The sequence below is a fragment of the Plenodomus lingam genome (genome assembly GCF_022343315.1).
Source record: "Plenodomus lingam strain CAN1 chromosome Unknown contig_5, whole genome shotgun sequence".
Lineage (NCBI taxonomy): Eukaryota > Fungi > Ascomycota > Dothideomycetes > Pleosporales > Leptosphaeriaceae > Plenodomus > Plenodomus lingam.
Window position 1 is genome coordinate 1,337,967 of NW_027093957.1, and position 27,718 is coordinate 1,365,684.

The 27,718-nt window shown below is 51.8% G+C and overlaps 10 protein-coding genes across 10 annotated transcripts; 5 read left to right on the forward strand and 5 right to left on the reverse strand.

Annotated features, from left to right (window-relative positions):
- Positions 1-1,460: 1,460 nt before the first annotated feature.
- IAQ61_009068 (uncharacterized protein) lies at positions 1,461-4,076 on the forward strand (the record flags this gene model as incomplete). Its single annotated transcript, XM_003836693.1, has 6 exons — positions 1,461-1,549; positions 1,848-3,042; positions 3,097-3,357; positions 3,401-3,536; positions 3,634-3,908; positions 4,014-4,076. 6 exons carry the CDS (start codon positions 1,461-1,463, stop codon positions 4,074-4,076), a joined length of 2,019 nt encoding a protein of 672 aa, XP_003836741.1.
- A 918-nt stretch (positions 4,077-4,994) lies between these two features.
- On the forward strand, positions 4,995-8,621 carry IAQ61_009069 (uncharacterized protein). The gene is made up of 2 exons (XM_066098242.1): positions 4,995-7,524; positions 7,578-8,621. Exons 1-2 carry the CDS (start codon positions 5,494-5,496, stop codon positions 7,995-7,997), a joined length of 2,451 nt encoding a protein of 816 aa, XP_065951881.1. The 5' UTR covers positions 4,995-5,493; the 3' UTR covers positions 7,998-8,621.
- Positions 8,622-9,570: 949 nt separating this feature from the next.
- On the reverse strand, positions 9,571-12,946 carry IAQ61_009070 (uncharacterized protein; the record flags this gene model as incomplete). Its single annotated transcript, XM_066098243.1, has 3 exons — positions 9,571-11,158; positions 11,258-12,351; positions 12,401-12,946. The coding sequence occupies 3 exons, from the start codon at positions 12,944-12,946 to the stop codon at positions 9,571-9,573; spliced, it is 3,228 nt and encodes a 1,075-aa protein (XP_065951882.1).
- Positions 12,947-12,959: 13 nt separating this feature from the next.
- IAQ61_009071 (uncharacterized protein) lies at positions 12,960-13,643 on the reverse strand (the record flags this gene model as incomplete). The annotated part of the gene is made up of 3 exons (XM_066098244.1): positions 12,960-13,084; positions 13,161-13,176; positions 13,350-13,643. The coding sequence occupies 3 exons, from the start codon at positions 13,641-13,643 to the stop codon at positions 12,960-12,962; spliced, it is 435 nt and encodes a 144-aa protein (XP_065951883.1).
- A 558-nt stretch (positions 13,644-14,201) lies between these two features.
- Positions 14,202-15,858, reverse strand: IAQ61_009072 (uncharacterized protein; the record flags this gene model as incomplete). Its single annotated transcript, XM_066098245.1, has 3 exons — positions 14,202-15,082; positions 15,175-15,501; positions 15,561-15,858. The coding sequence occupies 3 exons, from the start codon at positions 15,856-15,858 to the stop codon at positions 14,202-14,204; spliced, it is 1,506 nt and encodes a 501-aa protein (XP_065951884.1).
- A 2,064-nt stretch (positions 15,859-17,922) lies between these two features.
- Positions 17,923-18,603, forward strand: IAQ61_009073 (uncharacterized protein; the record flags this gene model as incomplete). Its single annotated transcript, XM_003836698.2, has 2 exons — positions 17,923-18,115; positions 18,182-18,603. 2 exons carry the CDS (start codon positions 17,923-17,925, stop codon positions 18,601-18,603), a joined length of 615 nt encoding a protein of 204 aa, XP_003836746.2.
- Positions 18,604-18,637: 34 nt separating this feature from the next.
- IAQ61_009074 (uncharacterized protein) lies at positions 18,638-19,399 on the forward strand (the record flags this gene model as incomplete). Its single annotated transcript, XM_066098246.1, has 1 exon — positions 18,638-19,399. The coding sequence occupies one exon, from the start codon at positions 18,638-18,640 to the stop codon at positions 19,397-19,399; it is 762 nt and encodes a 253-aa protein (XP_065951885.1).
- A 908-nt stretch (positions 19,400-20,307) lies between these two features.
- IAQ61_009075 (uncharacterized protein) lies at positions 20,308-20,770 on the reverse strand (the record flags this gene model as incomplete). Its single annotated transcript, XM_066098247.1, has 2 exons — positions 20,308-20,598; positions 20,666-20,770. 2 exons carry the CDS (start codon positions 20,768-20,770, stop codon positions 20,308-20,310), a joined length of 396 nt encoding a protein of 131 aa, XP_065951886.1.
- A 1,268-nt stretch (positions 20,771-22,038) lies between these two features.
- Positions 22,039-22,242, reverse strand: IAQ61_009076 (uncharacterized protein; the record flags this gene model as incomplete). Its single annotated transcript, XM_003836700.2, has 1 exon — positions 22,039-22,242. The coding sequence occupies one exon, from the start codon at positions 22,240-22,242 to the stop codon at positions 22,039-22,041; it is 204 nt and encodes a 67-aa protein (XP_003836748.2).
- A 526-nt stretch (positions 22,243-22,768) lies between these two features.
- On the forward strand, positions 22,769-26,611 carry IAQ61_009077 (uncharacterized protein; the record flags this gene model as incomplete). Its single annotated transcript, XM_003836701.2, has 3 exons — positions 22,769-22,892; positions 22,940-24,797; positions 24,850-26,611. The coding sequence occupies 3 exons, from the start codon at positions 22,769-22,771 to the stop codon at positions 26,609-26,611; spliced, it is 3,744 nt and encodes a 1,247-aa protein (XP_003836749.1).
- Between the last annotated feature and the right edge of the window lie 1,107 nt (positions 26,612-27,718).

The following is a 27,718-nucleotide window of genomic DNA, read 5'->3' on the forward strand; positions in this document are numbered from 1 at the left end:
AGGAGGCGCTACCCGTTAACCGGGGGCCACACGTTGGTTGTCAGTGGTGGTGGGGTTTTGGCCCCAGGTAAATCGGCATCCGCATTAGTGCAACGTCAAGTCGTCTAACCGGTACACCGGAGGGCTGTGACTGGCCCACCCATTACCATGCCATGGACCTAAAGTATGCGCCGCGGTGTTGCGAACAAAGAAGCTTTTCCCAGACAAGAAGCGGCATGGTTTTTCGTCATGGCTGTGGTTACTCTACTGTATGGGTTCATGGCCCCGCGTGTTGGCGTGTGTGGGTGTGGATTGCTGGGTGGCACGAGGGGTACTTGAGGAGGTACGGTATGGTGGTCGGCTGAGTAGGGTTGAGGGAATGGGAATGGGATAGTTGGTTAGATGGGTTGAGCGGTTTGTCCATTGGGATGGGATAGGATTGCATTGGGTTGAATTCTGGGAAGTGGATGGATTACATGGTACATAATCTTGCTTCTCCTTCGCACTCTTTCTTCTTCTTCTTCTTCTTCTTCTTCTTCTTCTTCCTCTGCTTCTCCTCCTTCTCCTCTTGCTCCGTCCCTCTCGTACCCATCCTACCCATCACATACCAAACCCATCACATCATCTCACATCCACCACCACCACCACAACCCATTCCCCCACCCAACCTCCACACATCCACACCCCCACCCACCCCCAGATCCCGCACAAACCCTCCCATCCAAAAGCCCAAACCCCACACCCTCGAACCCAGCACCCAGACAGACAAGAAAAAACCCCACTCTAGCACGCATTCGGCACCCCGGCTGCGGTAGACCAAGCCACTCACGCAACAGTCCCGCCCAGCCCTTTTACCCGGCAAAGCGCGCGGCGAGCCCAAGTAGAGGTGCGGTTTCGGTGTATACATATATATACACGCACACACACACATATACACACACACACACACACACACATATATATATATATATATATAAATACCCAACCTCCCACACAGACGGTATTGGCAAAACCATCCTTCTCCCCCGCAGCCATCCAACTCCGAGCACGACAACGAATTTATCCAGTTGAAACCCCCCCCCCCTCCCCCTCAAAAAAAAACAAGACCAACACGCTCTAAGAATCTCACCCCTCCGGTCTAATTCGTCGCCGGAACAACACCCCGCCCGCGACATCCCTCCCCCCCTTCGCCCGAATCGCAACCAACAAGCCTTGGCCATAGGTACGCCGAGGTTCTTCTTTCGCGCGCTTTGATTCCCCCCCCCTTTCCCCCACACTCACACACCAAACAAACGACCCTACGTACTTTTTCTTTTCCCAACTGCTTGGATCCCTATTCGTCGCTTCTCCTGTCAGAGAAAGAAAGGAGACTGCAGTACAAGCGATAACAACACCCAAGCGCAAACGTTTGATTTTTTATCGCAGTCTTCTGTGGGAGGAAGAGAGAGAGAGAAAGAGAGAGAGAGAGAAAGAAAGAAAGAATGTCAGAGGGTAGTACGAAGCCGCAGGTGCCTGTTGTGGCAGAGGCACACGAGGTGGATACTTTTCACGTCCCCAAGGCGTTTTACGAGTGAGTTTTTTCCCTTTCTTTCTTTCATTCATTCTTTTCTTCTTCTTTTCTTCATTGTCCAGTCCTGCACAGACACAAAACCACCCTCCTCCAAGTTTGACTGCAATGCCAGCTGCGGCGTCACCCAGAAGCTGGAAGAGTGTGGCGTCAAGGAGGGGGAGGGGAAGCGGGGTGACCCCGCCATCCATGCCGAGCCCTTCTCCCTGTCAAATGCATCATTACATCACCCCACGAGCATGGAAAAGCCAAATACAAATCAGAAGCATTACATTCGCTGACTTTGGCTCGCCTACTACAGCAAGCACCCTCACTCGAAACCGCATCTTGCCAACCTCGAAGAGTACCAGACGCTGTACAAGCAGTCCATCACCGATCCAAAGGCCTTCTGGGGCAAACTAGCCCGCGAACTGCTCACCTGGGAACGCGATTTCCAGACTGTGCATGCTGGCAGCTTCGAGAATGGAGACAATGCTTGGTTCTTGGAGGGCAGGCTGAATGCCAGCTACAATTGCGTCGATCGTCACGCGTTCAAGGACCCAAACAAGCCTGCTATCCTGTACGAGGCTGATGATGAGGCCGACAGTCGCGTCATCACCTATGGCGAGCTTCTCCGCCAGGTGTCCAAGCTGGCTTACACGCTCAAGGAGATGGGCGTGAGAAAGGGCGATGTTGTCGCCATCTACCTGCCCATGATCCCCGAGGCTGTCGTTTCATTCTTGGCCTGCTCTCGGATTGGTGCTATTCACTCTGTAGTTTTTGCTGGCTTCTCGTCTGATTCGCTACGTGACCGCATCATCGATGCCGAGTGCAAGGTGGTCATCACCACCGACGAGGGCAAGCGTGGCGGCAAGGTTATCAGTACCAAGAAGATTGTCGACGAGGCTCTGAAGCAATGTCCCGGCATCAGCCACTGCTTGGTCTACAAGCGCACTGGGGCCGACATCCCATGGACAAAGGGCCGCGATTGGTGGTGGCACGAGGAGGTGGAGAAATACCCCAACTACATTGCGCCCGAGCCAATGAACTCGGAAGATCCTCTCTTCTTGCTCTACACCTCTGGCTCGACGGGAAAGCCCAAGGGTGTCATGCACACGACTGGAGGCTACCTCATCGGAGCCGCAGCGACGGGAAAATACGTTTTTGACATTCACGACAACGATACCTTCTTCTGCGGAGGTGATGTCGGCTGGATCACTGGCCACACATACGTCGTATATGCCCCTCTCCTGCTCGGTGTAGGTACCGTCGTCTTCGAGGGCACACCAGCCTACCCCAACTTCTCGCGCTACTGGGACATTGTCGACAAGTACAATGTCAGCCAGTTCTACGTTGCCCCCACGGCGCTGCGACTGCTCAAGCGTGCCGGTGACGAGCACATCAAGCACAAGATGAGCAATCTGAGGATTCTCGGATCGGTGGGCGAGCCCATCGCCGCTGAAGTGTGGAAGTGGTACTTTGAAATTGTGGGAAAAAGTGAAGCACACGTGGTAGATGTGAGTTGTGCAGTGCTGCTGTTCCCGTGTGAGAATATGCTGACCACTGGGTAGACTTACTGGCAAACAGAGACTGGTTCTCATGTCATTACCCCACTCGGCGGTGTTACGCCCACAAAGCCCGGATCTGCATCTCTCCCATTCTTTGGTATCGAGCCTGCGATTATCGACCCAGTCTCGGGTGAGGAGATTCACGGTAACGACGTGGAAGGGGTGTTGGCGTTTAAACAGCCATGGCCAAGCATGGCCCGCACAGTCTGGGGAGCACACCAGCGATACATGGACACGTACCTGAACGTGTACAAGGGATATTATGTGAGTAGACAATGCCAGACTGACGGAAAAAAAGGTCTAACAGGAGCAGTTCACTGGAGACGGAGCTGGGCGTGACCACGAAGGCTACTACTGGATCCGCGGACGTGTCGACGATGTGGTGAATGTGTCTGGACACCGACTGTCGACTGCTGAGATTGAAGCAGCGCTGATTGAGCACCGTAAGTGTTTTTGCTTGTTTCCTTTTTGTTATTTCATCTTCGTTTTCAAGAGGGGATCCTGTGTAGGTTTAGGGTAGCTTGCTGAACGGTGACGTAGATCAAGTGGCGGAGGCGGCAGTGGTGGGCATTGCCGACGAGTTGACGGGCCAAGCGGTCAACGCATTCGTAGCGTTGAAGGAGGGGACGGAGTCGACTGAGCAGGTGAAGAAGGACTTGATCTTGCAGGTGCGCAAGTCGATAGGACCTTTTGCTGCGCCCAAGGCGATTTTTGTGGTTCCCGACCTGCCCAAGACGCGGTCGGGCAAGATTATGCGGCGGATCATGCGCAAGATCTTGGCTGGAGAGGAGGACCAGTTGGGCGACATTACGACGGTGAGTGGACATTCATCTAGGGCCAGATTCCGCGTCTTGGTGGTGCTGGCGATGACGATGACGCGCTCTGGCGGGGTGGACCCGGGCTAACGGCTTTCTGTGTAGCTTTCGGATCCGTCGGTGGTGGACAAGATCATCGAAATTGTGCACCAATCCAAGAAGAGATAGGAGACGAGCCGGTCACCCTTGGCAACACGATGATGGGGAATGGGGTTGCCATGGTTGTTAGATTGGTGTTGAATTGGGTTGGTGGTGGTTGTGTTGTTGTTGTGGTTGTAGTGGTGGTGAGGTTGCTGGTGATTGTGCGGATTCCTTGGGGGGCTGGCAGGCAGGTGCGATGGCTTCAGGCTTAGGCAAAGGAAGGTGCAGCGCGCGGGCTTGCATAGTAGACAGGACAGGGCTCGGAATGTTTGCAAGCAGGCCAAGCTCCTCTTGGCTCGGCCCGCGCCAGGGCTTCTGCTTCTCCACGCCTGTTGTCACACACCCAGACATACTACTATAGGTACACACAGAGTGTTGGAGGGGAGGGGAGAGTAGCGGGTAGCGGGTGTTGTTGACAAGCGCCAGGCCGGTGGATTCGAGCGTCTATGAGGACTGTTGTATGAGTCTATGACCGTGAGACGTGGTTAGTCGCGCTTCTGTATGGCCGATGGGTCGTCGTGGCAGTATTATCGTGACACACTAATTGGACACACATCTATCTTTAACCACGAATGACTGTTATGTAATCAACCACCCTGAACGATTCAACACACGGCGCAGCAGTTCCAAGTCGAGGGAGCCGCCACTCTACGCCACATGCCTGGTAGCCATGTACCACAATGCACTCCATCTGCACAGTAGACTACATTCACCCACCGCTTCGTTGACGAGCCCATTTTCACAGTTTCCACCTCGCACTCGACACCCTCGGAACAGACAAAGGCCATGGTGGTTGGCGCCAGGATGGTTTCAGTCGCGTTGCGCCCAGGCCCCCAGTTGCGTCTAAACATCCGTCTTCCGACTGCCAAGGGCCAGTGGAGAGCAGGGGGGCTGTGTAGGATTACGACGATTACGACTCTCTTTGACCCCTTCGCCCTCCCTTGAAGCCATTTCTTGCCTTGCCTTCTTTCTGTATAGTCACCTTGTTGCTCATTCGTTGTCTTCGCTCTTGTGGCTGTCTACTTGCATAGCAGCTACACATTCGCCTGCCCCACCCGATGTCCTTTGCTGTTTTGCCGTCGTCCTCGTCGTCGCCGTCGTAGTGGCCTGGTTTTGTTCATCCTGTCTTTTTTCACCTTTTCTGGCCATCCACTACTACCCATACATACAAACACCTATACATATATACACCTATACATACATTCTTCCCACCATAGCAACCCTTTTTGGTTGGCAGGGCATCCCCATCATCTCCTTGTGGCTGGGCAGTGGTAGGTAGTGTGCAAGGGAACCACCAACCACCAGTGCGTTGCCACATCAAAGAGCCACACCACATCCGCTCCGAACAGAGGACACAACACATAACAAACGCACAGTACACAGTACGCAACACACAACACACAACACACAGCACACAGCACAACAAAGAACCGCAAGCGCAATCATGCGCATAGTCAAGAGCGTGGCTGCCTCGCTCACCGTCGCCCTGGCAGCCACCCTCGCAGCAGCCTCGTCGAGTCGCCGTGATCCCCTAAGTCACATTGCGCTTGCCAAGAATGCAGACATCTTGACGCCCACACACCATGTCACCGCCCTATCCTCCTTTGACCTTGCCTTCGATGTCTCTGGTCAGCGCATTCGTCTCACTCTCGAGCCCAACCACGACATCTTTGTCAACGGCGGAAGCATCACCCATCTGAACCGAGACGGGTCCATCGCTCGCCAGGAGCCCATTGACCGGCTGCAACACAAAATCTACAAGGGCACCGCCTGGATCAAGAGGGCCAATCGCTGGGACAATGTTGGCTGGGCGCGCATTTCCATACAACGCGACGGGCTAGAACCGCTGTTTGAGGGCCATTTCACGATCCACCACGACCACCACCACGTCAAATTGTCGTCGAGTTACAGGGCCACGCGCCTGCCAGAGGACCCAGATGTCGAGTGGAGGGAGGATGAGTACATGGTCGTCTTCAGGGACTCGGACACACTTCGGCCGGACGAGCACTCGGAGCTGAGAAAGAGAGAGACGGCACCCGGCTGTCTGGCCGACGAGCTCAACTTCAACACGCACGAGGACCACCCCGTGTATGCCGGGATGCGCGCACGGAGCGAGGAGAGCATCGGCTTCACACCCATCTCGAACCTTTTTGGAAAGCGACAACTCGATACCCAACCGGGAGGAAACGGTGCTGGTGTGAACTTGGTGTCGTCTATTGGTAGCACACGCGGATGCCCAACGACCCGTCGAGTTGCGCTCGTAGGTGTGGCCGCGGATTGCAACTATGTCCAATCCTTCAACGGCGACAGGAACCAGACGCAGACCAATATCATCGCCGTCATGAACCAAGCCTCTGAGCTGTTCGAAAGCACCTTCAACATCTCTCTTGGCGTCGCCAATCTCATCATCACCGAACCCGACTGCCCGACTCAGCCACAGCAAGCCACACCGTGGAACCAGGGCTGCAGCGACCAAATCAGCATCCAAGACCGTCTGAACCAATTCTCCACCTGGAGAGGTCAGCAAAAGGACCAATTCTCCCACTGGACCCTCCTCTCCACCTGCAACACCGGATCCGCCGTCGGTCTCGCCTGGCTCGGCCAAGCCTGTACATCTGGCTCCCAAGGCAACACGGGCAATAGCGCAGAGACCGTGGCGGGTGCCAATGTCGTCGTCCGAACAAACAATGAATGGCAAGTCATTGCTCACGAAACAGGCCACACCTACGGCGCTGTCCACGACTGCACGTCTGACCAATGCGCCAACTCGAACCTGGTCAATGCCCAGCAATGCTGTCCCTTGAGTTCCTCGAGATGCGATGCAAACGAAGGCTTCATCATGAATCCCTCGACGGCCAACGGCATCACCCGCTTCTCCGCCTGCAGTATCGGAAACATATGCTCCGCTCTCGGCCGCAACAGCGTCAAATCAAACTGTCTAACCAACAACCGCGATGTCACCACCGTCACCGGCCAACGCTGCGGGAATGGCATAGTAGAAGGCGACGAGCAATGTGACTGTGGCGGCGAACAGCAATGCGGTAACAACCCGTGCTGCGACCCCACAACCTGCCGCTTCCGCAACAACGCCGTCTGCGACGACTCCAACGAAGACTGTTGCCGCAACTGCCAATTCGCCGCGTCCACCACTGTCTGCCGGCCCAGCAGGGGCGATTGTGATCCCCAGGAGACGTGTACGGGAAATACTCCATACTGCCCCGAAGACAAGACTGCGGACGACGGCACAGATTGTGGCAACGGTCTGCGCTGTGCCAGTGGCCAATGTACGAGCAGGGATCAACAATGCAAGACCATCATGGGCAGTTATACCCAAGGCAACGACACGTATGCTTGTGACAACAGCAACTGCATGCTCAGCTGTGCAAGTCCCGAATTTGGCCGAGGCGTCTGTTATGGGCTCCAGCAAAACTTCCTCGACGGAACAACCTGTTCTGGTGGAGGTACTTGCGAAAATGTAAGTAACATCGCTATTTCTTGCCTCCTATTGCCACTAACCACCAACAAAAGGGCCAATGCAGAGGCGGCTCCGTAGGCGGCGAAATAAAATCCTGGATCGACGAACACCTCAACCTCGTCATCGGCCTCGCCGCCGGTCTCGGCGGCCTCCTCGTCCTCTGCATCCTAGGCTGCTGCTGGCGCTCTTACCGCCGCCGCTCCAAACTTCGCAAATACGCGGCCACGGCTGCCTCGTTGCCGCCACCCTTTCCCCCCTCGTCCCATCGTGGGCGCGGCCACAGAGGTAGGCCGGGCGGCAGCGCGGGCTCCCCGCTCATTCATGGCGCCGGCGGCTTTTCCATGCAGCAGACGCCTCAGCATGCGCCGGGCTATGGGGCGCCGCCGGGCTCGTGGACGCCGAATGGGAATGTGGGGGCTGGGGTGCCGCAGCCGCCGCCTATGTATCATAGAGGGAGTGTGCGATATGCATAGTTTTTTTTTTTACAAAGTTTTTGTTTTTCGTCTCGTCTCGTCTCTTTTATGTCTTAGAAATTCCTGGGGCATTCTGTTTGAGTGGGGAAATCAAACTAGCCCTCTTTATCTTAACGGTCGCTTTTTTTTAGGGGGTCATTCAAAGGGTATCTTTTATCTTGCATTGTCTCGGCGTTTTTCTCTTTTTTCTAAACCCTTTGCTGGGTTGTCTTGGGGATTTAGTCCGGGATCTAGTCTTTTTTTTTGGGAGGAGATTGGATCTTTTTATTTCCCCTTGGATATCTGGATGGGAGGGGGTCGGAGGCAGTCTCAAGAGTTGGAGGTGAAGTGTACACAGGGATGGTATCACCGCGGTGTCGAGTGTCGAGTGTCGAGTGTCTTGTGTACAAAGCCCATGCACATACTGTAGCCTTCAAGCAGAAGAGAGAAGATTTAGATGCAGATAAGGAGAAGGAAGAATACATCTCATCGTAATGCCAGGTCAGGCATGTCAATACGATTTCATAACCATTGTTTTGAGTGAAAATACAGGCTAGGCTTGGGGGTTTTCTACGTGGCGTGTGGTGTGTCAGGGGAGGGGTTATCCATACTTGGGCCTATCTACGCAAAGCCAACTACCACGAGCGAGTACCTATTACTATCACTATCACCGTCACTATCACCACTAACAAAAGCCCCTCTCTCCTCCCTTTCTAAATGTAAACAACTATAAAAACTTTGATCACTTTGATAACTCGAAGAAGAAGAAGAAGAAGAAGAAGGCAAAGGAAAGGAAGGGAGCTTATAGTCATAGTTATACTTGGAACTATAATCATAATATCCTACAATTAGCTTTACAAGTACTCCTCTCTACTTTCAACTTTCAACTTTCTACTCGTACTTCTCCTCCTCCTCCTCCTCCTCCTTCTACAACACCCTTCCACACACACCAGACATACAGTAACAATACAGTAACAATACAGTAAACCGTGTGCAAACCGTGTCTTTTTTTTTAAGAAAAAAACAGGAAGAAAAAAAAAGAGAAGAACAAAAAGTAAGAGCGGGATGGACGCGATCTTGTAACCGTCCTCGCCTCCCCCCGCCCGCGCGCCCTCCTCCCCTCCTCCTTCCCGCGACTTCTCTCCCGACGTCAAGGGAAATGCCCAAGAACAACAAAAAAAAACACGCAAAGAAAACGTAGAAAAGAAACAAAGCCCAAGTAGGAAAAAAAAACTTTAAAAAAATAACTGAAAAACTGCCTCCGTGCCACATCACCGTACGAATCAAATAGACATTAATACCCACGCCAATACCAAGCCATCACCATACCTCCATCGCACTTCCAGTCCACATGTAAAAAGAAAAGAAAACAGCGTTAAAAAACGCCCCATCCTGGCCTAGCCTGCCCCTACATGATTGCAGTCGTGTACCTGCCCCTGCCCTCCTTCCCCCCCCCCCACCTGTTTCCCATGGTATCGAGTAAATAAATGAGACAAGACTTCCTCAGCCTCCGCAAAACGCCGGGTTTGGAAATAAATGTACATCAAGTTAAGTGGGGGCCCATCTATCCCTTCTTACAGACTGCTGGCTTGGATCACTCTACTGCGACCTTCTCCGTCGTGTGCACGAGTGGCTCGTCGCTCGCGGGACTCTCTGTACGAGGGCGATCTGGAGACGCGCTATTCGCCCTGCTAATGGCCGGCCGCTGATCGAGGACGGGAGAATCGGCGCCATCGGAGAAGACGCTGGTCTCGCGGACGCGTTGGGCCACGCTGGCGGCTATCTTTTCGTCTAGTAGATTGACGAGCCGCTCAGAGTACTGGTCCAGCAGCTTGACCATGACCGTCTCGTCGAATTCCTTGGACTTTACGCGTTCGCCCACGGCTCGGGCCGTGGCCGCAAGCTCTCTCTCGACTTCTCGTGCGTGCTCGGAGCTCATGGCGTCGCTGCTGTTTGCGAGACGTTTGCGATAGGCGCGGAGAGTCCTGCACAGACTATCGGTTGCGGATCCGATGCTGCCAAAGTCATTCGTGGGTGCCTTGCCACGAACACGCACGTCCATCGAGGCTCGCCGCTTTGTAAGCGGAGGATGGCGTGGGCTCGGCGGTGAGGGTGAACGGTTCTTATTCCTGCGAACCGTTGCATACCCCTGCCAATTACTGGCCCGGCTTTCCCTCGAATTGCTTTGCAGGGGCGAAGGGTCGAGCTTAGGTGTCGGAGCAAGTGCGAATTTGGAAATCTTCTTTCGTAACTTTGGTGACCTGCTCCCTGTCGGTGTGGTTTGTCCTTCCTCGGGCGAGCGCTGAAATCGTGCCAGTTCTGACTGTGAGAATACACGTCTCAGGGGTGGTTTAGTGGCCAGCAAGTCTGGATTAGCAGGCGTGCTTGGAGTGAGTAGGTCCATGGATTTTGAAAGATCGTGCCTGGTTGGCGGTTGCAGTGCCAGACCCCATACAAAGATGGTTCCGTCGACCGCGACAGTCACAATGGACTTTTCAGTCGGCTCACCCTCTGTAGCAGTACTTGCCTGCACGAGGGCAATATCAGAGACACCTTCCGTGTGTCCCCAATCGCGAGCGACCAGCGAGCCATTGTCATCGTATACTCTAATAGACTTATCTGTGCTTGACACTCCAGCTATTAGCGGGGTGCCCCATCCACGAGGAATAGGAATGAGGGAAGATAGGACAACGGCGTCGCCTCCATCTGTATCACAGGCCTTGAAGTTGCTCATGCATTGCCCGTTGCGTGTGTCAAACTTGTGCACCTGACGATCAATGGTCGAGACAAGCAGGGCATCATCATTGTCAGCATCCCATGCCATGGAAACTGGAGACGATTTCAATATGATGGCGCGTAGCATGACAAAGGCATATAAGGTTTGATCATGTTGCACGCGAGTTATCAATTCACGCACAACCAGAGTACGATCACTCGATGAGGAAACCAAGCGTGCTCCATTCCTGGAGAACGAGATTCCGTTGACTGCGCCGACATGCTCGTCGAGTGTCTGCATCAGGTCCCAAGTCTCGTTCGTGCGTATGAAGACCTGCACCATACGATCGCGACCAGCACATGCTAGGAGCACACAATCATCTTGTTCATGGATGGCAATGCTTGTAATCTCATTTGCGTGGGCTTTGAAGTCGTAAGCACTGCAATTCGTCTCGCAGTTGATAATTCTGTTGCAGGTCAGCTGTGTTCATGTTCGCGGTACGTCGACTCGAAGAAAGGGGACGCTTGAAAATGCTATTGCAGACATCCTGTAAATGCAAACATACCTCAACACGCCATATTTGTCCCCTGTGACGAGAAAGCTGCCATCAGAAAGGACGCGCGCAGTTCTCAGCTCGTTAACAACGGCCTCTGGTCCTTCCAGTTGTTCAAGGGGTACTTGCAACGATCCGGTGGACGTGCCCTCGCTCCAGAAGATGATGGTGCCATCAGCAGCCCAAGTGTAATATGATGCGTTGAGGATGTTCGACTGCGAAAGCCCAGCGTTCACACCGAGAACAGCGTCGCCGTGGGCCGGCAACATGTGTAGCATATCACCGACCACAGCCTCGTCATCCGCCGCACATAGATGGGATAAACGAATCGCACGCTGTGAGTCGACGGTGATGACGTAATCGTTCAGACATCCTACTGCTCCAATCTGGTTGGTGCCAATCGCTGTTACAATCGGAGAATCCATGCGAGGTGGGGGAGACGGCGGGGGAGTCATGACCTTGACGATATCATCAATGAACAAAGTCTTCAGTCCACCCTGATTACCACCAATATGAAGGCGACCCTTGAAATCGACCGCCATGGAGCTGACAGGAAACCCAGCGTCTGTCAGCTTGGAAAAGCGACACTCTGATCCTGAATCGTCGAGTAAACATATCTCGCCCCTGTCTGAAGCTACAATGGCCCGATTTGTTGCAATGGCCACGACACTTGTAAAGGTAGCATCCTTCAGACCCTCTAGGATACAGTTTCGGCCAGGCAGCGTCTTGTGCATGGCGCTCGACAAGAATGACATGTCGCTCTGGCGCGGCTTCATGCGTACCGAGCCAGCTTGCTCTTCCAGCCTCCAGACTTTGACATGGCGGGTGCCCACAGTGATCAACTTTGTTCCCATCCATGCCATTCGGTTGATGTGGCTGACGCATTTGTTGCTTGCAAACAGTGTTGCTGCACCCGTGCGCGAGTTGATGCTCCACACATGGAGAAAGCCATCATTCGCAGAGCCTAGGCTGGCGAGGTAGCGGGAGTCTGGGCTGAAGGCAACGCAGTTGACGCCAAATGTGTGATCTGCGAGTGAAGACAAGGGCGTGTCGGAGGGCGCATCTTCTGCGGTGGAGAAGATCAGGACTCGTGGTTTGTGTCCAGTCTACTTCACGTCAGCCGTTGCATAGGGCGAGAGGGCAGTGTGCACATACTTCTCCCACGGCAAGAAACTTGCCATCTGGACTGAAGCTGACACAGGTCGCTGACTTGATCTTCTCCTTGGTAGTCCACGCCCTGCTACTGGGCGAGTCTGGCCAGTCATTGGTGGCGGGAGAGGCGACAGGCGAGACACCAAAGCCAGTGTCCCTTAAAGAGGCCACGGTCCGGTTGCGGCTCTCATTCTGGGTGGGTGTGGAGGGGCCGCCATATATGGACGCCGAGGGATTGATAGGATTGGTAGTCGGGCGAGCACGGTAGAAGCGCTGGGAGACAGAGTGGTCTTGGGCTATCGAGGCCATGACAGCGGCGGCGCCGGCTGTGTAGGCAAAGCAACGGCCGTCGGCCAGACTGTCAAAGGCATTGGCAGTACAGGTGGTAGTGCCAATGACCTGGCGGAGGGCGAGGTTTGCTTCCGTGCGATTGGTCTTTGTGGGCGAGCGCACAGCCGTGTTCTTGGGGTAGGGCGAGGGTGAAGGGTTGAGCTTGATGGCGCCCATGGCAGGGCTCATCATCCTGGGGTTGGAGGGAGTAAGCGACATCGCTTCCTCCAGGTCAATGGTGGAGGAATAGGTCGATATCTAGCAGACATGTCCAGGGGACGTCATGGGATGATGGGAGATGCGCTTGCCGGTCGTGAAAGGAATGCGCGTGGTTGGTGAGGGAATCAGGGCACGCGACTGTAAACAGATTAGTAGAGGAAGCTGGAATCCAGGTGACATGGGAGTCCCTCGTTGTGGCAGCAGCGTCGTGTACCTAGGTTCGACTCGTCCTGTGTACGAGTAAAGGTCAAGGTCAAGGTCAAGGTCAAGGTCAAGAGGAATAGGTAGGGTAGAGTAGAGTAGGGTAGGGTAGGGTACGAGGAGGGGAGACGCTTGAAGGGCGCTGCTCAGGGCCAGCAATGCCATCCCATGTCAAACTGCAACCAAAAAGAAGCACACGTACGGTAGAGTAGGCAGGCAGGTACAGTACAGCTTGGTTAGACGCTCGGCGAGAACGTGCATGGCGGGAGTGAATGGGTCCAGCGTAGCGAGGCCGCTTTTGTGTTTCCCGCAGCGTGCATGCAGCGGGCGGTCTGCAAAGTTCAGCCCCCCAAGACCCAAAGAAGGCGACGATCAACACTTGGGCCAGGTCGCCCACCTGGGCAGGGAGCTGCCAGGGAGCCGCGAGAACGGCCGGGCCAGTCACGGCTTGGAGACAACAAGAAGAAGCCTCGCCAAATCTCATCACACCATGCATCGTCACAAAGGAAGGACGATGGCTACCGGCAGTAGGTAGGTAGGTAGGTAGGTAGGTAGGTAGGTAGGTAGGAGTAGGTGTAGTAGCCACCGTGACCCACCCACGCAGACACAGCATCATGCAACAACCGGCACCTCCCCGCTGGTTCACGAGCCAGCCCCCATGATGATGACCTCGGGATGATGATGCAAGCTGAGGGCGCCCATCATCCATGCTTCGGATCTCTCGGCTGTTTCACCTCATCGCCTGCTGCACTACACATCACACATCTAGATGGTATCAGATTCACCATCGAGATCTTACGGCTAGGCACATGTATACATATATATATATATAGGCTACCTAGTATCAAGTACCTACATACGCCTCCTCAGGCCTCGTCTGGAGCATCAGCGCATCATGTCCAAAAACGATAAATACCCAGGACAGTACCTAAGCCTCAATGGTTGCAATGACAGGGAATACAGTAATGGTACCTAATTTAATCTACACCCGCAGCTTACATCGATCGCAAACAGGCCAGCCCCCTCCACGATGCCCTACTGATGTGATGGGCCTTCACCGCGCCAGCTTCCACCCGCTCTTTTGTCCGTCCTTTACACGAATAACCACGAGGCAGACAATGGACAAAGACAAGAGTCCGCCTGTATAGATGATCGGCCGGAAGAAATCACCGCCTTTCAACTCGTCGTCTGCTACCCTCTTAATCAACGCTCCGGCAATAGGCACGCCAAAGACATATCCAAATCCTCGAATCGTCGTCATCGCACCATTGATGGGAAAGTACATTTCGTCGCCAAATAGCTGCTTCTGTGCCGAGTTGCAAACAGTGTTGAACACCCCATTGACAATCCCGTGGCAGACAAGCATAGCGATGTATACGTCTTTGTTCTTTAGGAGGGCCGAGGGAAGCCAGAGTGCCCATGTCGCCAACGCATAAACTGCCGTGGCAATCGTCAACATATTCTGGTACCCGATCTTGTCGGCAAGCAGACCAGCAAAGAACCGCGCGGGAATTCCGACACCGCTGTTGAGAGCTAATAGCCACGATGCTTCGGTGAGACGGACACCGAGCGCCTCTGCAAACTCGGGTCCAAAGGCCATGGGGATTGCCAGCGTCATTGGATGGATCAAGTTGACAACGGCCAAAAAGGAGAACAGAGGGTCCTTGAAAGTGTGGAAGCGGATGATTTTCATGCTACGCTTTTCGTATTTCCGAGGAGGGAGAGCGAGCCAGCTGGCGAGACCGAGCAGGCACCCACTTACTCCAGCTAAGATTCGCAGTGTAGTCCTAATGCCGATATCTTTCTTCTCAAGCATGACTGTCAAAGCCAAAGACCACACCGTGCCACCCAAGGCAGCAGCTAATTTCATAAGCAGGGTCTCGTCATGGTGTCCAAGGGTACTTACAAGCATACATGGTCCCTTGCGCCAAACCACTTCGAGTTGAGAAATACTCGGGAAGAATGGGCGCGAGGATGTTGATCAAAAGGCCTGTTCCAACGCCAACGAGCAGACCCTGACAGCCTACTAGGGTCCAAACCTGCGTCAAAGTCAGTGAGAGCTCGAGCAATGGAACTTTGACGTAAGTTTACATAATGACTCAAAGATGCGGTACCATATCCAAGGGCTACCAAGACAGTGCCGATGAAGCACACCACTTTGATGCTCTTACCAATGAGAGGCAGGTATGGATAGTATAAGACAGCGAAGATAGCAACAACACCTCCGTTGTCGAGAGACCCGATCGAAGAAAGGAGTGCGCGTTGAGTCAAGTCCTGTGGACGCAACATCCCCGAGTCCACTGCCCCGGAATGGCCATAATGTGCCTGAAAGACACCGAACGATTGCGTGAGTCCTGCTCTCGATCAGATGATTGTGCAGTAAAGAAGATGTGCGCAAGAACACAGTGCATACCTATGACGGTGAAGGCAACAAGCGATGCTGATAACAATATTCTCCACTGTTGGCTCTTCGTCAAATCTTCACCGATGTTCTGGCCCTTAGACTGTCCATCGTGTGAATCTGTCACCATCCTTGAAGCTGTCTCGCAGTCGTATTGCTGCCACTCGCTTGTGCTAAACCATTCTGGATGGTAGGAAGGAATGGTATGCAACTGCTGCTCATCGCCCAGGTCACTGCCAGAATCGTCGTGGGGGGAAACTGTGTTCAACGTGGTCTCGCTCGTCATACTTGGTGGTCGTATATGCTGCATTTGTAAATATGGAATTTGGTGCACAAATCTTGGAGAGTCTTGAAGAGATCAATATAAATTATATACATAGGTTGAACTTGGAAGAACTTTATTATGCAGCTCTACCAAATATTTCTTCTGATGCCACGAGTCATCTGGAGAGCTCCTCACTGCGAATTAACAGTTTGGGAAGCTGTTGCTAGTTCAGAGCCTAGTCAAGCAGACCATACTTTCTCTACCGGTGGACATCGTCCATGAAAAGTGGACTAATATTGACCAGCAGACTGCGATCAAGAGCTATCAGAAGTCTATTGAGAAGGTACAACATACTGAGGCAAGCTCTGGCAACAAATCACCCAAAAGCCGTGCAATAACTCGAGTGTGGGGTTCTGGTGGGGTCCTCGAGAAGACAATGCGCAAGATCTACCAGTGCCAGGATGGATTAGTCAACCTTACCGGTACCGGTACGAGTAACAATTTTGAGAACAGAGAGGCCAGAGACAGTTGGCAGAAGTTCGTCGATAGTCTTACAAAGGATGAGCTGCAGATTACAACGGCTGAAGAGTGGCAGTAAGTTGATCGCAACCCTTTATCACATAGGTATACTAATAGTACTAGACAACGCGAACTTGCACCAATCCGCGGCGTTGAAGAGGGTAGTGCTGTTGACTATGGAAATCGCCACATAGTTGGTGGGGACAGATATCAAGGTAGGCCCCTTCGGGCCAACCTATTCGCCAGAGCGACGTATGGTGTTACAAGTAGGTTGCAATGCATCTAGTAGTAGTAGACTACATGTAGATTGCTATCCTTAGGTAGTCTAATATAAAATCTCAGCTCCAGGACTCGTGAGGCAATGTACCCTCCCAATAGGCACAACAAACTCAGTAGCTAAATTTGTTTAAGTTATAACCAAGATTTGTCGGGATCACACCCCACAGGGGAGCACTTTTGCCTGATACCATAGTAGGTCGCAGCCTATTCTAAGATTGCAAAATGGGTATCGCCTTAGACAGGTGTAATATAACAAGGATTGATCTTAAGTAAAAATGCTAATGGCATAGTGTATATATCTGAAGCAGCCATGTCTCTTCTTGCACTTAAGATGTAACAAACTTGAAACAAATTATTACTATGTAGTACTTTTAATTATATCGCAGTCAAATATAACTGCTTATATCTCAGTTAAACGTCTAGGTAGGTACTATGGTAGTCGGTAAAAGTGCTCACCCGTAGGTCTACTTGCAAGGGGAATGAGGGCCGTGCTCGCGGAAATAAGAAACACTGTATTCTATACATTTACATGCAAATCTATAGTAATTTGTATAGTAATTAATGCACCCCTAAGTTTCTCGATGTTTCTATCTCTCAGTCCTTAACCCCCATCACCACCTCTACCACCACCTCTACTGTTAGGACACGGTGTCTATTCCCACTGCGCCAAACAACCAGAAAGGTGCGTACAATCCATGAATATGGATTATTCAAGAATAGAATAGTATATATGGGCGCAGGGCACCCCATACCCCATGGTCATCCATAGGTGCGCCGCCAAGCGACCCATGGTCTGGCACTGAAACGTAATGAACTTAATTCAGCAAATGTATATATTCGCTATTCTAAAATAAGTAGACAATTCTTCTTACTATGTAGGTATGTATCGCGAGATTTTACGAGGGTTATGATGTTTATAGTGTTTCGATTTCACGTTATGCTATTTGCATAGAGAGAATATTTCGCTGCTTCATCTAAGCCCCTGTACAGGACTCCTGGTACTGTGGCGATAGTCTATCTACAACAAGAAAGTATAAATAGGACTGATGCATTGTAAAGCTTCTTCTCTTTCAACTATATTCATTTATCACATCCTCAAAATCTTTCGCTGTCTCTTGTGCCGGTTCGTTCTGCATCACGGTTAACTTGATTGTTTCAATCAGCTATCACCGCTAGGACATCCTAGAATCGGCATCAATTATGCTCTCACATATGATTCCCTCCCTCACCACCCTCTTCCTTTTTGCATGGGCAGCCTTTGGACCTGGAGTGCTCAGCGCTGCTTTTCCCGAGTTTGACTCTAGCAGAGCAATGCAAAAGCGAGCGCCACCTACTATTGCTGTTGGCTTTGGAAGTGAAAGCACTTTCATGTGCTCACAAGATCAGTTGGATAAGATTAATCAAGCAATCGAAGAGGCTAGACAATTGGCGAGCTTCTCTGCTCGTTTTTTAGAAGAACCAGAGGCTGAAAATTCAAGGGCATACAACTTATGGTTTGGGCATTGTATGTTATTCAATAAGCTTTAACTAACACCTTTTTAGAAAACCACTAACACTAACATTTGTATAGCAAATACCGAGAGAAAAAATTCTATTATGGAGAATCATTTCCAAAAAGTAACACAAATTTTGCGAAGGCCAACACAGTTTTTAGGGAGTATTGGCCCTGGTCGAGATCCAACTAGTATAACGTTTGCGTGCGTTAAAGCAGACTTCCCTAAATGCAATGAAGTGGTTGCTATGGCGATTGAGGATGACCCTACAGCAAGAAACAACTGGCGTGGAAATATGATAATCCTCTGCCCTACATTCTTCAAACTCCGGACTACGACACGGGAGATGATAGACAGCATTACAGAAAGCCAGATAGCCTATAGCGGTGGCTTTTCTCTACTCCACGAGGTTCAGCATTTAGGTATCATCGTCGGCGAAGGGAATGTGTGTGCAGATTATACGTATAACTTTAAAGAGTACGTTATAAGTTATCACTAGTTCCCTTGCTTAAGAGAATGCCTAGCTAACAAGAATGCCCTTCTGCACACGCAGTTGCTTCCAGTTGCCAGATGAAAAGAAGATTCGTAACGCCCAGAATTACGCTTTTTTCGCTGCATGGATCTTGTACGAGCCTACTCAGGCCAGATGCGCGGCGGCCAACAAACGGTCTGAACTAGACATTTTAAGAATTAGGGGACATTCCCACGGGATTCCTACGACCAATGTGACACACCCGCGACCTCCACAAGACCACGGGATTCCTAGGACAAATGCGACGCACGGCCATGTTCCTTTTAGTTCTCCTCCGCCCCATAATTCTCCTTCTCCGCCACGAAATAGTTCCCCAGCTTCTTCTTCACCTCCTGCACACAATGATAAAGGCGGCGGTGTTCCCCCGCCTCCTGTCATTGTCCCACCTCCAGGCGGCGGTGCACCTCCAGGCGATGCTAAAAAACCTGGTGATAAAGAACCTGGCAAAAAGGATACTCCAACACCCACCCCAACTCCGACTCCAACCCCGACTCCCTCTCCAAAGCCAAGTCAGAGTTCCCCAGAACCCGCCCCAGAGTGCTCGTGGCCGCCGCCATCTGAATGGCCCGGTCCTGACTTGGTTGATCAAGTCGGCCTTAGCCCTGAGGGCAGAAACGCCTTATTTCACCCAGAACCCTCACAACATCCAACTACCCCAGTACCCTTAAATTCGCCAGCCCCTAATTTTTCTTCCTCCTCAATATCGTCAATACTTAGCCTTCTTAAGGATACACCTACGCCTTCACCATCACCATTACCTTAGAGGGATTCTTCCACTGGAGCTTGGGGTCGACGTATACGCCCAAGATTCTGATGGATAGCTTATATAGTTCGGCTTGTTGTTAACCTATCGGTACTGTGCTCGCCATGTCCGCTTCGTTGTTTCCTCGTTTGGTGAAGTGCATGAGTTGATACATGTCTGGTGCGAATCGCGCCCCGTATCGCTTTGCCCATGCATCGCGTTTGTCGTGCGCGTTGTGTCAACCTCCTACAGTTGTCCTTTGCCGAGTTTCCCACGCGACCAGGGTTGTGTCGTCAATAAATCCAAAGCCGAACAGGTTTTCTGTGCCTGGACCCTAATCGGTCCGCTCGTGTACCTGCAAAGGTGATCCGTGTCGTGCGCCGTTTCAGGAAGTCTTGTACGAAGCGGATGAGCCACTTGGTATGCCTTTCTTCCATAGGAGGGGTAGGAGACGTTCCTGCATTAATACGATCGTACCTTTCTTTGCCCTCTATGCTATTTGCACAGTGTCCGTAAGCAGTCTAGCTACGGTTATTGTTAACCGTAATTTTATGCATCCTGTTTAGTTCTATATGAGGTTTTAGCGTTCTACGGCCTCTACTAGTTATTGTGCAACTATAGTTTCTACTATTTTTGCAGTAGTGTTATCTAAGGCGATAGGTCTACATACGTTAACCAGGGTGTATTCCTTCTTCCCTAGTTTTCGTAGAGCTATCGTAGTAGTCTCTTTAAGCTCTTAGGACAGTGCCCCCTGTTAGATGTGTCAGCTAATAGCGTTTGCGAGATCGCTCCTTATGTCCTCCCTCAGTGCCTTAAGCAGTTTGTTAGGAATCTTATCCGGTCCAGGCGCCTTCTTAATAGGCAGTCCTTCGAATACTTCGTCTATGTCTGTGGGCGTTACCATGTCTGATACTTCCACCATGGTTGCCTTAGGGTCCCCTTCTGTCTCGTGCCATAGCTCGCCTTGCACATCCGTCAGGTCTGCCTCTCCTGTTGGCGAGAATAACTTTCGCTAGCAGGGTTGCCTTTGCCTCCTCGTCGTCTGTGGTGGGCAGAGCTCTCGTGGCTCGTAGCGGGGGCATGTGGGGGGTCGTTGGGCCTTTCGTGCCGTATTGCCTCGTTGTTCTCGGGGTGGGCGTGACTAGTGTTCCTATGGTGATCTTGACCGATATGTGGTCGTTTGTTAACGCCCAGTCCTCTAGGTATTGGTCCGCAGTGCACTAGCTGCTAAGCTAGGGAGGTGGTCATAAACGTCAAGTCTATAACAGATCGCCTTTCTCCTCTTACCCAGGTGGCTTCTCCTTTTGGTGTTGTTAAGCCAAGTCTTATCTCATCATAGTCTTGACGAGATCTTCTGCTGCCGGGTCGGTTGTGGTCCCTGTGCCTCACCATCTTGGGTGGTGTAGGTTAAAGTCACCAACGACTACTTGGTGCGCTCCCTCTTGGTTCCCAGTAAAGGTCGTTCTAATCGTCTCGCCTATCACCATGTCTGTTGGCCTATTTGGTGGGTTATAGATATTGGTGATAGTGACCTAGCCTAGGTCCGTTTTCGTCATAATCCTAGCGGCGTTGCCATCGTTCTTTATTAATTTCTAATCCTCTATTCCTGGGGTTCTACTTATCAAGAAGCATACCCTCGTGTTTTTATGCCCGTTGTGGACCACTTTGTACCCAGACAGGCAGTATGTATTCCTGGTATCTATGTTCCAAGCCGGTTCTTGTATGGCCAGAATGTAGTGTTCTGTAGGGTTCGCCACGTCAAAGAATGGTCTCGCTTTCGTCCTGTTTACTCTTTTACAGTTGTAGTATTGTTAGGTGTGCGTTCATTGGTCAACGGTGACACCTTCCATTTCTGTGTCTGTTCGGTTTTCTGTGGGTGTCTCAGGCTGGCTTTGGGTGATGTCTATCACTGTCTGTCTAGGGTCTCCTCTTGCCTGTCTCGCCGCTTAGCCAGTTAGGGTTGGTCTCCCTGGTCTTGGTCGTTGTGTTTATGTTTCCCCTTCCTGTGGTCTCTTGAGAAGTGTCTTCGCCGTTGGGGTCAGGGTGAGTTGCGGCAACGAGAGAAGTGCAGTCCCTTGCGTATCGCCGCCGCTTTTATGACCATTTTCCTTCTTAGCTCTCCTATATTGTTCTTATAGGCCTTAAATATGTCGCATTCCCTCTTCTGCCATGCTCTATGTGCTTTCCCGCAATTTACCCTCTTTTTATTGCACGCCCTAGTGTTGTAGTCCTCGCGCATTGCATACATTTCTCCCTTTTGCGCCGTAGTTCTATCTGTGTCACTATTGCCCGCATTAGAAGCATTACTTTTGTTCAACGTTGGTGTGGAATAGTCTTGCCTTGCAGTTTTCTACTCTAACAATAATACCACTTAGGATATTTCCTATGTTGTTCTATTGCTGTGTGTACCCTAATAATAAGTGAACCTTGTTTATTCTATCCTAGTTTGTGTGGTCCCCCTCTGGGTTCTTGCGTGTTTGCTTTTGGCTTTGGGGTCACGTAGCTATCGCCTGGATGTGATGTTCGCGGTGCCGCTAATCTTTTGTATACCCTTCTCTAGCTGCCTTATAGTAATAGAGTTTATCTGCTGACCTGCCGTTACTAACTCGTGTTGTGAGCGGTACTCCCAGGGTTTCTAGTAGATAGGCTTGTCGAAGTAGTCAGATTCCCCTTAGGTCTGCCCCCATCACTAGTGTATCCTGCTGTCCATCTCCTCTCTTCTCAATCTTTCCTAGGATCTTCGCGAGTTCCTTTATGAGGGTGTCCGTATCTGCTACGCTGGTGTGGTTTGCCACAGGGTTGTTGTTGTCGCCGCTTGGCGCGCTCGCTGCCGGTGCGCCTGCGTCCTGGGTCACCACCGCCATCGTGCGCGGAGTTTGACGCAAGTGTCGGATTCTTTTTGTGGGTGGAGAATAGCGGAAGCGAATGTTGCTCGGCCAACCGCCGTTGCAAGGTGACGCTCTGTGGCCACGCAGACAAACAACGCTTCATATGTCTGCCCTGTTCAAACTCCCGTATCTCATACATTGATGTCGTTATGCCGACTTCCTCGTCGCTTGTGTCGGCGCTTGAATGGCTGACATCAGAGACACAGTAGGTATCGCTAACGTGATTTGCCCGCGTACTATGGTACGGTAGCGACACGTTGCTGGGTGGAAAGACTGGCCGTGTTTGAAATTGATTTATTCCTACATGGTCAAAGCCCTTAAAACCGAGTTTTGGAACGCTTTGACTCTCATAGATATTGAAGTTCCAGACACGCAGCAACTGAAGGGAGCAGCAAGAGGTCGTTCCAGTTGAGTTGGAGTAGATGCTCGTTTGGGTAAGATCACCCGCCACAAGCGCGTTCTTGGCTTGGACCCTGGCTCAACGTCGATACGGAAATCATCCATGGCAAAAGTTGGGCAAGACGCCGCCATCACCACTCAGCGCATCGTTCGCTTTCCCAAGCCTACGCCATTCTCAGTAGGCTCCTTCACCGTCCCATCTGTGGTAGCGCCAGAGACTTCCGTATGTACGTCATCCGCTCAGCACTGCGAGCGTCGACAGGAAGACCTCCAGCGCGCTTTGTTCGAGGCCGTCGATATCCATCAGCACCGCGGTTTCGTTCACTCCATACTACACGTCAGCTTGCGCAGGCTGCAAATCCACCGCCGACACCTGGAAGCACACCGGCCGACCATAATGCCAACAAGAAGACGGCCGACGGGACAGCCACGGCGGAGCAACAGACGGAAGCTGCGATAATAAACGAAGACCCAGATATTCTTGCACAGAAGCTTCAGAGATCACGTGAAACGGTGCGAAGATACTCGGCAGCTCTGCGACGTCAACAGCGAGGGAAGAAGGCCGACGGTCTACCCCCCGTGCACATTCCCAATTGGTTTCTCAAGAGGAGGGTCATACGACATGAGGACCAATTGAAGGATTGCAACGATTCGAAAGGGCTACCACTGCTCTCCATTACCTTGTCTCACAATGATTCTGGTGAGCATGCTACATGTTCCATCCCAGCCGGCATCGAGCTCGATGCGCCTCAGGTATTGGCACGATTAGTCCGCGCATTGTGGGGTCAGCGGTTAGATGCACCGGAGAGATTGAGACTCGAAAAGTACTTGTCTGAGCGGATGGAGCTGGCCGATGAGACAGCAAGCCCAGACGTACAAATACAAGAGGACGATGCGGCAAGCAAGACTCATTCTACACCCGACACCGCGACTACAACAACCGACAATAAAGAGGAACAGTCGATATCCGAATCCAGGCCTTCCACCAGTGAAGATGGTAATCTGTTGAATGCTGCGAAAACCTTGGGTCAAATTCTTCACAGTCCGAACGTACCAACTAGCAAATTTGAGAAGGCGTCAAAGCGAAGAGCAGTCGCGAAGGCTCGTGATACTGGCCGCACAAAGCAATTATCTCCCCTCATCGCGGCGGAGATCCGAGCGACGATTGCAGCTTCTCTCTCCACCTCACAGCCAGCAGCCGGAGACTCGTTTCCATCTACCAAAACGAATGTGATACTACAGGCACCCACCGCTGAGCATGAGGCTATGGTCGACCAGTGCGTTTTCACCAATGCCTTGGAACTTGGATCAGATGTAATTGTCCTCCAGGCCCTGGATCTCGCGCAATTGGCTGGTGACTATCTGGGGGAAGGTCCCGAACCATCACCACATTCCATACGTTCACTGGGTTATGAGACCTATCGCTTGAGTTCAGACCTAGAGATTTCTGTTCAAAATGTAGAAGAGGGCGCTCAGGACGAGTCCGAGACCAGTCAACCTCCTATATTTATAGCAGCACCAGCAGCGCCTCACCCATTTACCTTCCCTTCAGGCCAATTGCCACCCATGTTCAGAAAAGTAATCATCCAGGATATTGACAGTATTCGCTCTCTTGCTTCAAGCACACCATCCAGCGGAGCCCATGATGAGCCTGCGCGTACGCAAAGTCAAAATGATCTTCAACTAGAAGATATCAAAATCGCAAACCTCCTTGAAGCTTTGATCGATGCCAACGAGTCTAAACAGAATCGCGGAATCGTTGGTAGTGGTTCTTACCAATCATCCCATATTGCCAGCCAATCCCACAAGCCGTCAAGAACCCCGGCATTTTTTGACTATTCGATGGGCTCCGACGACACAGCATTGGAGCTCAACTCGATAGTGTCGGCCAGTGCAAAGGACGACGTGAATTTTGTTTTGACAGCCGGCTCAGCCGCAGCGGCACCCAAAGCACCGGGCAAATCCAAGTTGATTTATGTCAGAGACTTCAAGGAACTGAATGCTACACATTACGGTGGCCGGATCCTGCAGAAGTTAGAAGAGGTTGTGCGCAGACGACGTGTCGCTGGTGAAAGAATCATGATCATTGGCAGTACTTGTTCCCGCGACCTGATGCCAGAACTCTCCCGAGGGTATGTAATAAACTCTTATACCTTGAGAGTATTAGCTGACAAGAGAAAAAAGTGCTGCTCGCGATGTACAAAGTGAGGGTGGAGGTAGCCCTTTCCGGACTATCGTGGTCACGCCTGACACCGCTGATAGCTTTATTGCTCTCGAAGAATCTGTGGCTGCCGCTGGTGCCGACTCAACCCCTGCATTGCCTTTGACCTCTGAGAAGACCAAATGTCAACGCATCAACGCGCTGCATATACAAAACATGCTCCGCTCTCTAGATCCTGTAGCTGCCGCCAACATCTCAGACATGGATCATGGGCCCCGAAGCTTTCGTGCATGGGCATCGATACTCTCTTCATCTCATTTCCAAAGAATCTTGACGTATGACGAAGTGCATCGCATAGCACTTACGGCGCTGGGGCTCCTTGTGACAGATCGAGCAAGGGCAATCGCATCTGAAAATACCATCCATCAACTCAACTGGGCTCATGTTGCGCTGGCCCTTGCGTTACTTGAAGCCAGCGATGTTTCCAAGGCCGTTTTTCTTGATGCTTTAAAGGCACAGAGAACAACACCTCGAACCCTTGCAGAGGCAAGGGAGATGATTATGGCTCGAGCGCGAGGCAAAGCAGGAAAGAATTTGGATGATGCAAGCATTAAACGGCAACGTGATCTCGCACAAATTGCTGCGACTGCTTCGAAATACGAGAAGCGCCTAATGCCAGGCATCGCAGACCCCGATCAGATCAAGACCACCTTTGATCAAGTCCACGTGCCCAAGGAAACTGTCGAATCCCTGCGAACCATATCTTCTTTGTCACTGCTGCGGCCAGAGGCCTTTAGCTATGGTATTCTTGCGACTGAGAAGATATCCGGTGCGCTACTGTACGGTCCCCCAGGGACTGGTAAGACTTTACTCGCCAAGGCGGTCGCGAAGGAAAGCGGTAGTACCGTTTTAGAAGTTTCGGGAAGCCAGATCATGGACAAATATGTCGGTGAGGGTGAGAAGAACGTTGCGGCAGTCTTTTCGCTTGCGCGCAAGCTTTCTCCTTGCATCGTGTTCCTCGACGAGGCTGATGCAGTCTTCGCGTCGAGAGATGCCATGCGCGAACGAACGTCACATCGCGATATCCTCAATCAATTTCTGAAGGAGTGGGATGGACTCAACGATCTTACCGTGTTCGTCATGGTAGCGACCAACCGGCCGTTCGATCTCGACGACGCAGTCATCCGCAGATTACCCAGGCGACTACTGGTTGACCTACCCACCCAAGCGGACAGAAAGGAAATTCTACGGATTCATCTTGCCGGCGAGCAGCTAGATGATTCAGTCGATCTGGAAGACTTAGCCAAGCGCACCCCGTTCTACAGTGGCAGCGATCTCAAGAATGTCGCCGTGTCTGCCGCGTTAGCCTGCGTCAAGGAAGAGAACGAACAAGCTGCCCTCGCTGCCGCAAAAATCCCCACTGCTGCAGAATCACCATCTTCATCGTCGCTCCCATCAGAAGCCAATACCGAGCCCACCACGTCTTCTTCTACTCCAGCCCTCACGCCCACCACGCCCGCGCCCACGCTCACGCCCACGAACCCGCCCCAGCTCGTTCGTGGCCAATCCTACAATTTTCCCGAAAAGCGCACGCTGCATGCCCGCCACTTTGACAAGGCGTTGCAAGAGATCAGCGCTAGTATCTCTGAAGACATGTCTAGTCTCAGCGCGATCAAGAAATTCGACGACCGGTATGGTGATCGCAAGGGGAATAAGCGGAGAAAAGACTTTGGATTCGGTGTCTTGTCACAACGCGATGACAATGCGGCGAGGGTCAGGGTCTAAGGAGGTATTTTGCAGCGTCAGAGGATAAGATTTGTTCAAAATGTATGATTACATATTAGGTACATATATTCATATACACGTTGAGATTTTACGAGTTAACAACAACGACTTCTGCTGTGCCTTACTGATGACGCATGCATCTAACTCTCACCATTTTTTGTTAGTTTTCTGAACCCGATATGTCGTGATACGCCCCATCAAGCAATATATTATAATTTATTTTGTGTGGTTCGTCCCAATAACGATAGTGAGGCTGAGACACCATCGGCCCCCATGTACCAGACTTCCCAGACTTCAAAGTACCAAGTACGCATTAGTATGTCGCCGACCCAAACTATCATGCCCACCCACCCACTCCGAGGGGAATTATATTTAAAGGATTTATATTCATTCTCACTAGTATCGTACCGCAAGTACATGCCACAAGTACATAAAACCCCCGTACCAACTTCTTCCATCTCCTCAATACTACCAACACCACACCACCACCACCACCAAAAAACATCATCAACAATAATAACAGCAGCAGCACCAAACGACCTCCCACCCACCTCAATATCTCGCAACCTTGCAAACACCCCCTGCAAGAGCCTGCGCACACACTGCATGTACGTCAATGAACTCCAACCCCTTGCCCAGGACATCTGCATGACTGATACCAACAGCACTGCAGATAAACCACAACCAAACACGCTGACTACAACACCAAGCGCCCTTTTACCTACAGCCTCTGCGCCGTTAACTACGCTTGGAAGTGTGGGACTGGCTTGTGTAGTATATTGTATACCTGTGAACGCAGGTGGAAGATAGCGCTGCGACGGTGTTGTGGATCTGGGAGAAGGGAAGTCGAAGATAGGGGTATGTCTCGGATTGGGGGTTTGGAGGTTCAGCGGTCGGTGGGGTTGGAGGGGGAGGGGAATAGTAGTGGGGAAAGGGGAAAGGGAGGGGAGAGGGTGATGAGGGAGGGGAATGAGGTGAAGGAGGAGGAGGATGGAGCGAAGGAGGAGAGAGAGGGTTTAAAGGAGCAGAGAAGTGAAAGAAAAGTTTGTCCTGGAATGGTGAAATGCAAGAGTGAGCTTGCAGAGTTGAAGGTGCAGGAGGGGGAGG